The 11,046-nt window shown below is 37.8% G+C and overlaps 1 protein-coding gene across 1 annotated transcript; it reads right to left on the bottom strand.

The window, feature by feature from the left end:
• Positions 1 to 227: 227 nt before the first annotated feature.
• On the bottom strand, positions 228 to 7,651 carry LOC126377373 (uncharacterized). Its single transcript, XM_050025100.1, has 2 exons — positions 7,611 to 7,651; positions 228 to 1,710 (listed from the first exon to the last, which is right to left on the bottom strand). Exons 1-2 carry the CDS (start codon positions 7,620 to 7,622, stop codon positions 556 to 558), a joined length of 1,167 nt encoding a protein of 388 aa, XP_049881057.1. The 5' UTR covers positions 7,623 to 7,651; the 3' UTR covers positions 228 to 555.
• Between the last annotated feature and the right edge of the window lie 3,395 nt (positions 7,652 to 11,046).

An 11,046-nucleotide genomic window follows, 5' to 3' on the forward strand; every position in this document is an offset into this window, starting at 1 on the left:
AACCACATGCTCCCCAAATTTGATTACAGTCTGCCAACTGTCTATTTGTTTTGCTCTGATGATCATCATTTCGTGAAAGTTCTCTAATAGCCTTTGATTACTTTTTATTTTCCATTGTTCATCTCACATTGTCATTACTTCAGCTCCTACTATTATGGCCAACAAAATGTACTTTCGTTTTTTGATTGTCAGTTTGATTCGTCGGTGATCAAGAATGAAACAGAATGAACATTTCACACATTTTATTAAAATCAGCCTCAACTCAAAGTATTCGTATACTTTGACAAGTTACATAGTTATAACAAAGCATAATAAGCTAAACAAGTAATAACAGATCACTATTATATACACAACTGGTCTGACCGCGCATTGTGGACAATGCTATGCGGAGGTTTCTATAAAGCCATCTTACTTTGCCAGCGGACCCTTCGTCACAACCTTCAAACGTGAGCAGTACCGAAAACAATTTTGCAATATATATACACTAAAATACTAATTGATCACATTTTGAACTTAACCTATAAGGTACTGGGGTGAGACCTCGACTGAGACAGCTCAGTGCCAGCCGTGGTGGTGGTGCTCCTCCTCCTTCTTGATGTAGTAGGGCACGTGCACCTTGACGGGGTACGGCACCTCCTTGACTAGGGGCACCGGCACTTCCTTGTACACGGGGTAAGGCTTGTCGATGGGGACCTTCACTTCATAAGGCACTTTCTTCTCGACGGTGTAAGGCACCTTCTTGTACACATCATAGGGCTTGGGCACTGGCACTTTAATGTGCACAGGGTAAGGCTTCTCTACCTCGACCTTGTAAGGTTTGTCAACGGGGACCTTGACCTCATAGGGCACGGGCTTGTGCACAGTCACGGGGTAGGGCTTCTCGACGGGCACTGGGTAGGGTTTGGGCACGTACACGTGGTAAGGTTTGTCGACGGGGACCTTCACTTCATAAGGCACCTTCTTGATGACCTCGTAGGGCTGGGGCACTTTAACTTCGTACTTGACGGGGACTGGGACCTTCTTCTCGACGGTGTAGGGCTGAGGGTAGGGCACCTTGACTTCATAGGGTACCTTCTTCTCGACGGTGTAAGGAGTGGGCACTTTGACCTTGACTTCGTAGGGCTTGTCGACTGGGACCTTCACTTCATAAGGCACCTTCTTCTCGACGGTGTAGGGCTCGGGCACGTAGACGGGGTACTTGACGTACTCCTTGACAGTGACGGGAACCTTCTTCTCCACAGTGTAGGGCTGAGGGTAGGGCACCTTGACTTCATAGGGCACTTTCTTTTCGACGGTGTAGGGCACATGCTTCTCAACGGTGTAGGGGACGGGGATCTTCTTGATGACCTCGACATGTTTGACGTGCTCGTGGTGCTCGTGGTGTCCGTGTCCGTACGAGTCACCACCGCCGCTGGAGATGGGCTTCCACTCGCTGCCGCCACCGTAGCCGCCGTCGCCGCCGCCGTGGCCGCCGAGGCTCAGGCCCTCGTGACCGCCGTAGCCGCCGCCCTCGTGACCGCCGAGGCTGATCTCCTCGTGGCCGCCGAAGCTGTGGCCCTCATCGCCGCCTCCATAGCCGCCGCCGTAGTGTCCGAAATCATGGATGCCACGCTTGTCCTGTTTCTTACTGTCTTCGACTGCCGCTTTCTTCGGTGTGCCTTTCTCCTCGCTGGCAAAGGCCACCACGGCCAATGTGGCTACTATAACAACCTGCGGACAACAGAGAACTACTATTAGTCATCGTAAAAATATTAATTTATGTTTATAAATACGCATTGATATCTTGCGTAATGTTGACCGACATGTATGTTTTATAAAACTTTAACAAGCTCTTAAGAGTAAAATATAGCCTTGATTGTAGACAGGTGGTCACGATCTCAACAAAGTTACTTCGCTTTCTAGTCCCGAGCCTCACTTAATTGGCGAGTAAACGAAAAAGCTTTTGCTTTTCTTACATTCGCATTGTCTGAGTTAATAACTGAGTTATCGGCTCATTGCCATTGTGAATAGTTACCACAGTTTTTATCGTTACTTCCATGCAATTAGTCATCTTTGATAGACGTAAACTATTGTATTGCACTATTATGCAGTGAACTGGTGTTTATGTTAATGTGGATTTTATTGCTCGCTTCTGAAAGTAAAAGTTTCTTGCGCTTATCGTGATTATTGTTCATTAAAATTACAAGTACTGTGATATGATAATCGAGACCATTAAATTTTCCCTGTATTAAGTGGAAAGCTCCAACATAGCATCACGCCTATATTCCTTAAAGGGTAGGCAGAGACCCACTCCTCGCCAGCTATGTTCAAGTCCCATGTAAAGAGCGAACCTATTGCCATTAACCAGGCACAAATTCACGGGATATCAATTATTTATGATCCGAACATGAATTCAAACTCATAAAGTCGAATTCAGTGGTTGACAGCTCTCCGTGACACTGCCATGTCAGTCACCCGGACTACGCTACTGGACTTATAGTCCGTAAACTTGTTGCAAAGCTTGTATTTATCGAACGCATTCGTAACTCTGCTCCATTTAACAGCATGCCATATCTTTTCCTAGACATTTGTTTCCGTAAAAGATAATTGTAGTTACGAGAAGACAAACAATCTCAATATTGCATAACGAACTACTGCAGATGACATCTGAACACGATTTTAGAAACATTCTGTCTACGTTGATGTATTGAATCTTTGGACTGAATCTCAATATTGATACTTTGACTGTTGCGATATCGATATTTAGATCGAACTGGACACCCGCAGGTCTTTTGTATTTTTGTACCAGGTAAGAGCTTTCAGAGCTCCGCATTTCTACAGCCAAGTGGTTAATATCATTTGCGACAAAACAACAAACATGTATGCCATAATTTCGCCTAGATAGGTGAAATGTTATTTGAGTTTCGAACTTAATAGTCACGTCAACAAAATATGTTTTGAGACAAAACATGAAATAATATCGAACTTTTTAATTATTATAAATGAATAATCGAATTAAAAACTATTAGGGCCTCTTTACACTTAAATATAAAAACTGACTGTATACCTATAGTAGACTGGATTATGGATATGAAGTTATAATTAATACGTAGGTGTAAATAAAAACAAAAAATATGACGAAATTAATCCTATGATGAAACCCAAACATTCACTTTTTAAAACCTGTACTGTTGTTTTACAATCGATTTAATATCGGTCCTGAGATTAATAAATATTTCGTAACTTTAAAGTGTCTGTAATAGTGTTACATTCAGTATTGCTCTCAAATTACTGATGATATCTAAGATATGGGGCCGACACAACACTTTTAACATTACCTTTTGAAAGAATTGAAATGTAAATGCCATTCGATTCGAACTGAGTCGATCTGCTGGTTACACAATGTAAAGATCTAACCAGCCAGCTATAGCAGCGAATAATGTTTTGTTTTGATATTTATTTTTTCTGCCATGTCTTATAAATACTAAATTTGTTACAAAAGTATTTATGCTGCACACAAAACCCGAAAAGGGGAATAAATAGGCTCATAAATATGGTATACGATATTTTTTTTAAATACCCATTTATTTAACTTAAATTACCCAGAATGAATCGTATTAAACCAAATTGTTTCCGTCCAAAACGGAATTGCACAAATATGAGGTAATTATTTTAAGACAATCGGCCTGCAGTGAATAGACAATATCGTACATATATGCAATTTTTTTTACCGCCAGCAAACCATAGAGTAATTAACCCAGTTTCGTCAGTCTCAATTAGAGTTACATTGCTCGCTTCGTAGGCTTAAATGGCCATTGTTAATTAGAACAACCGTTTAAATGCAGCAGTGAAAGTTGTATTTGTTTATATTTTTATTGTGATATTATTTTTACAACATATGACTTGAGCAATTTAGATATGCAAAATGGTTAATATTTAAAAGTATTTTATTCGATTCAAAATAGGAAAGGAATCTAATTGTAGATTTATTCAAATTATGTCGTTCCACAGAAGACTATGTAAAATAGACAAAAAAATAACATTATGCAAATGTTCCAAGAATGCATAGCATGTGAATAAAATTACGTAAAAAATCCTCTTTACATATTTTTACTTACAACTCTTCCTCCATTTTTAAATTTGGCGCGCGTACCATTTTAGATCAATGACCGTTCGAAATTCAAATCACATTTTACTTATCTACGCGAAATGATGGCATACATTTTAACTGATAGTTTCTTCTGAACGCTTATTTATTACTTTTTTCTTTTACAGAAAAGCGTAATGAAGCAGATGGAAGTAACGAACCGAAACCACAACACTGCAGGTTTGGTAAGTGTTGAAAATGTTTAAGTAAATGAAACATGTAAATAAAGTGCGTTTCAAAGTTTGGTGACACTCTAAGTGAGCAAATATAATAAATAACTATAGTATCGAGTACATTAACAATGGAAACGTAATCTCGTAGTAACTTGTTTAAGCAGATGACATAAAAGAAGCGCACCGTTGATTAATTCAAATTACTCAATAATCATTATCCAGATCCACTTTATGCTCCCAATCATTACGATTTCCTAGCTCATTAACCATTACATTACATTTACCTAACACTAGATACAGTACGTAAACGCTTACCAGCGCGTGGCATAATCCGTTGCGCAATCAGTTACGCATCATATCTGCTCTACAACTGATCAATATTTGAAGATATATCACTAAATACATTATGTATGCCAAGCCTATGAGTGTCAATTAGATGCTGTGTGCGCAGTCGGTGACACATCGATTTTTTAATGTAAAGTTTATTTACATTAATTAATTTCCTAAAATTAATGTAAATTGTGTTCTCAAATTCTCGATGAGATAATTTGAAATGTGAATTTTATAAATTGATTTTCAAAGATTGGGTTTTTGTGTCATAGTGTTTTGTGGCATGAGAACTATGACTATTGTAAACACTTACACCTATTCATTTGTCTATCAGTATCAACATCTTAGGGTGAATCTGAGATTATAATTATAAACAATTACATTGTTTTATTGTGAGAAGAAACACATCTTTTCTCACTTAAACAGTTATCTTGGTTTTATGATGTACACAAAAAGGCGCTCCTGTACCTTGGCTACATAAAATAATAGGTAACTAAGAACCTAGTGCAAATCTGAGAATTAGACACTGTTAATGATAAATCATAGATTATCGCACACCACATTTAGATTAAATTGTCTTAAGGGGCTTCTACGTGTTGGATTCGGCCCCACACACGCATTCCAAATGCCCGGGACTCCATAGGCCCGAGATATGGAAATGACATACTTACATAATAATATTATTCAAACTCAATGTTCTACATAAACGACATAATTACCTATATCCTATCTCGCATAACATAAACACCAAAAACTTCACATTACCCTGCTAATTATGTCACTTTAATTTATTCTCCTCATCATCTCCTTAGCATTATCCCGTTTTTTACAGAGTCCGCTTACTTAACCTGAAGATTTGACAGGTCTGGTTTTTTACAGAAGCGACTGCCTGTAAATGTTAATTTATTCTCCTAATTATACGAATTGAAAGAGATGCGATGCGAATGGCGTCACAGTTTACAGCTGGTTTTATTTTATACCTCGTCATGGCTAATTAATAGATGTTATAAATGTGCAAGGGATTTTATTACTAGTCCAATGAGGAAGTTGGCGCAAGATATAATACAGGGTAATGTAATATCCACGCTGATATAAACTGGATACATTTAAATTCTCCCAGCATAGCACTTTCACTGATACAGAGCGACATTCTGAGCGACATTGGACAGTTGTTGCGTGGAGACAACTTTAACTGAGTATTTGTTATGCGGTCTTCTTATTATTTATTTTTTTACCCGACTTATTGTTTTTTATATAGTTTTTGGCCTGGTTACAGACAACTTTAGGCTACCTAACTTATCGTAGATTTGCCGCAAATGGCATTAAAATTAATTGGTCCGATCCCTATTGCTAAGGTAGCAATTATTTTACATGCAATATATTTGCAGCCCGAAAAGTTATTGGAAGTTATCGTTGCCGAATTTTTACTAAGTACATAATAAATGCTGAGCTGGGAATAAAAAAGATAGAACACGTTCAGCTGCTTGTCTTCCCGAGCATGTCGTAAAATCCACAGAGGGATTGTGACATTATTATTGTGGGTGATAGACTGATGGTATTTCACTATTTGGTTCATTACATCCGTCTTTGGAACTTCACCCTCTGCTTACCTAGAACGAATTCAAGTTTGTATAATGAATGGGACGCCAAATGAAGGGAATTGAATGAAGGATAAGAGAAAACGTATATAGGCTGTTTGTTTATGTATACACAAAAGGGAGCTTTTCTCGACCCTCTTAAAAAGGTAAATCTATTTAAGTATTTATTTATTTATTTATTGCATATTAAATAACAACTATGAATTATTTAAAATTAAATAGCCTTAATTATGATTCATTACATATTACTGATTTATCGAAGCCTGTATCGATAATGTGTAAGTATGGCATAAGTGGAAAGTTCATCTTCGAAAATCAGTTTTATTTATTATCACATTCGTACTCGTACACTGAAATAATATTTACATAACACGGTCACCCTTTGACTGATGAGTAAATAGAGTATGAGCCTATTACGTGGGAAATTTCATAGTATTTTATTTAGATGAAAAAGTTTATTTTTGTTACTATCGTCGTTATAAGACGTACTAATACCTAAAATATTAATAGCCGTAAGCACGTAATAATAAGTAAGTAGGTATTATGATTTGTGAGTGTAACTAATTAATAGTTATGTCCGAGTTACGGAACCATTTTCGTCGCTTTCTCGGAAGAAAGCTTGTAGTGAGAAAATGACGGAACCTGTCCACATGATGGATGTATGGTTTGCTGCCTGTGCCTATAAATAACATGAAGTTGTTATGGCGGGTAATGTTGAGCGAATAAGGATGTGAAAATATTTGTTTAAGGAAGTTTGAAGCTTTTTGAGAAAAATATTTTTGTTACTGTGAAAGGTTTTTATGTATTTTGTAGCGTAAATACTATGTTTTTATCTTTTTCTGAGATCTTTTAACAGCTCTGGAATAAAGATGTAAAATTATCGATTTGAAAGAAAGTTAAGCAAGTAGGTCATTTTTGCTACTAATAGTTTCATTAATACCATAATTAAGTTAGGGACTTATTTAAAAAGTTTAGGTATTTTTGTTACCTCCTTCATACATATAATTTAAAACTTTACTTTAAAGATCTAATGTAAGTAACAATACGAAATGTACTTGATTAGTAAAGCAAATAAAGAGTATTTCTATTTCTAAATTATCAAGAGGATTTTAAAGAAGATTTTACGTAAGATTCGTAAACGCATTACCGAACTTATTTCATAAAACACTGGATATTAAATTTAAAACAAAAAACTTTTGAAAAAGGAATATTTTAAAAACTAATATACTTAAATTATAAACACTTCTATATTCAAATCCTCTTGACGTTTAAGTTTCCCGCGCTCTAGAGTAAATCCACACTTATTTTTCCTTTGTCACATCACTGGCACTGCACTTATTTTCTAGATGGCTACTTATTATTATTTTTTCACTTAAAACTCACCAGAAGCTTCATGTTGCTGTGTGTCTCCGTTCGACGGCGAAGACTGGTTGTGTGTGGAGTGTACCAGTAGTCAGATTATATACCACCACTCCCACTGCGCCTCTACCACACCGACACAAGGGTGAATGTTTGGGCTCGATAATGACATGTATTAATAACTTACATTGATATTACATATTACTGAAACTGGACCGATCTTCACTTATCTATAACTGTCGAATTGATAGTTTAATCGATCTCTTTGGATAAGTAAAAGTTTGAAAATAGAATTTGCATGAGCATAACATGTTGTAAGTTGAATGTCATAGGTCTATAGTATTCGTTTCTGTACGAATTATATTATCTTGTGAAATAAATAAATGAGCATAAGCATAACTTATGTAAAATTTATCTATTCCAAACTAATGCGTAACATTTTCAATTTTATCTCTAGGAAATAGTTGGTGAATATATAAATTACTTAGATAGTCAGTTTTTGATTGCGATTTACATAGCGTAAGTTTTATAGGTTGTCGGCGTAGCATTCTCCATGCTACTTTTTTGAGAAAAATAGGCCTTGCGCCCCGCAGTACTCCATCTAACGCGAGTGGGATGGTGTCTATTTCAAAGCCGTACTAGGACTTCTGTCCTCTGCCTCTGAATAGTACCAGTAGTATTAGTAGCAGTGGTAGTTGGTATTTACCTAAGTATATCATAATAATTCAGATCCTGTTATTAATAACAGTTACAGGTAGGCAGTTATGAAAGTTACGTATATTATCGAGATTTATAACGATTTTACTTCGAGAATTGATTTAAATCAATTAAGATAAGAAAATTATTCCGAAATTAAAGTTTTATGGAATTATCTTAGGTTAAAAAGTTTGTACATTACCGTTCCCTATAATTATAGCAACGGTAATCTATTCTAGTTAACGTCATGAACTACATCAGAAGCCTCTTTGCATTTTAATCGCATAACGTTACAATAATACACCCAAAACACCTCCTAACTTAACCCACAGTGGAGCAGCGTGGTGGAGTATGCTCCATACCCCCTCCGGTTGATTAAGGGGAGGCATGTGCCCAGCAGTGGGGCGTGCAGACTGTTTATGTTATTTAACAAGTACAATCCAGTAGGATCCGTGGTAGCCCAGGTGGTAGAACGCTTGCCTCTCAATTTGATTCGAATCTAGAACAGGCCTAAACCAATGATTGTCGAATTTGTTTTCGAATTCATGTTTGGATCATAAATGGTTCTCAGCGATGAAGGAAAACATCGCGAAGAAACCCGCATTCCCGAGGTGTGTGACCTAACCTGTATTGGGCTGGTTTTCCCAACGCGGGTTGAAGGTTAGACAGGCAGTCGCTTCTGTAAAAAACCGGTCCTATCAAATCTTCAGATTAGGTAAGTGGACCCTGTGAAAAACGGGATAATGCTAGGGAGATGATTGCAGAGCAGATAAGGTCGATTTTCATATCTATATAAGGTAAACGCTCCTATTAACGCCACCCAAAAATCGACATCGTTTACCGCCACCTTTTTTAAATTGCGGATATTTTGAATTGTGTCTGAGATAGAAAATTGATTCAAATGTCAAAAGACACATGTATTAATTGACCATGAAACGAACATACCCCTGAGCGTGGGCAACAACAGTCTAATTCGTAATTGATCTGTAAGTGTGCAGTGTCCGCGCAAGCAACGCGCTCCATACAAGCCACTACTGAAATGCATAAGCATACAACATTTTTTTCTTAAGGTTTTGTGTCCGATGAAACATATTTTTCTTCATTTTAGTAATTATAACTACTTCTTAATACGTTTAAGAACTGAGAAAGCATGCTATATTTGACATTTGTGTTAGTTTTAAATGATTAATTTGAGTTTTAAAATGTGGCGGTGATAGAAGCATACATTTGCAGTTTGGTTACTATTACCGCCACCTATGGCGGCGATCGATATTTGTATGATATTTGTATTTTTTAGTTATTTAAGGTAACATGCCCAATCATTCATAATGTTATCATCTTATTTTATAGTATGGTTCATGAACTATATTAAAATCTATTAACGCCACACATTTGGTGGAATTCAAGTATCCTGTGCTGCATATAAGTTAATGTATTTTTTTAAGAAATGTATGAACAAGTAGTTGAAGTAATTATGAATTTCTAATTTAAATACTTTATATATGTATTAAAATATGCTTTGAAACTGGTTATTACATACGTAGCTCTCATTTTGAATATTTATTTGTTTTCTTAAGGCTAATTTTTATGTGGCGGAAATTGAAACACAGAAATTACATACATGTTTCTATTACCGCCACCATAGATTCCCTCTTATGATTTATAGACAGGGTGATGCATTATTCTTCGGACTGACAGAGACGGACGGACAGACTGAAACGGACGGACAGATAGAGACAGACGGACGGACAGACCGAAACGGACGAACAGATAGAGACAGACGGACGGACAGGGACAGACGGACGGACAGAGACAGAAGAACAGACAGAGACAGAAGGACAGTCAGAGACAGACGGACGGACAGAGACAGACGGATAGACAGAGACAGAAGGACAGACAGAGACAGACGGACGGACAGAGACAGACGGACGGACAAAGACAGACGGACGGACAGAGACAGACAGATGGACAGAGACAGACGGATAGACAGACGGACGGACAGAGACAGACGGATAGACAGAGACAGAAGGACAGACAGAGACAGACGGATGGACAGAGACAGACGGATGGACAGAGACAGACGTCAATTATGTATATAAATCTATGAAACCAAAAGATTTTTCTGTAGTTTATGTCATAATTCATTTAATAAAAAAACAATAATAATAAAGTTTATTGAAAACTTCTCATACAGAATCATTTCGTCGACTCCCGAAATCCTGAGGGAGATTGAGAGTTTCTATAGACAGCTATATTCCACGAAAACATCAGGCGAAAGCATGGCTCGAGACCCTCGAGCCAAGCTTACCCGACACTACACTGAAGATATCCCGGACGTCAGCCTGTACGAGATTAGGACGGCCCTCAAACAGCTCAAAAACAACAAAGCGGCAGGAGATGACGGAATCACAGCAGAACTTCTGAGAGCGGACGGAACGCCAATACTCAAAGCCCTCCAGAGGCTCTTCAATTCCGTCATATTTCAGGGCAAAACGCCGAGGGCATGGAGCGGAAGCGAGGTGATCCTGTTCTTCAAGAAAGGTGATAAAGCCCTACTGAAGAACTACAGACCTATCTCGCTTCTGAGCCATGTCTACAAGTTGTTTTCGAGGGTCATTACGAATCGTCTCGCTTGCAGGTTTGACGACTTCCAGCCTCCCGAACAAGCCGGTTTCCGAAAAGACTTTAGCACCATAGACCACATCCATACGCTGCGGCAGGTTATACAGAAGACCGAAGAGTATAATCTGCCACTTTGCTTGGC

This window comes from Pectinophora gossypiella, chromosome 23, assembly GCF_024362695.1.
Source record: "Pectinophora gossypiella chromosome 23, ilPecGoss1.1, whole genome shotgun sequence".
Lineage (NCBI taxonomy): Eukaryota > Metazoa > Arthropoda > Insecta > Lepidoptera > Gelechiidae > Pectinophora > Pectinophora gossypiella.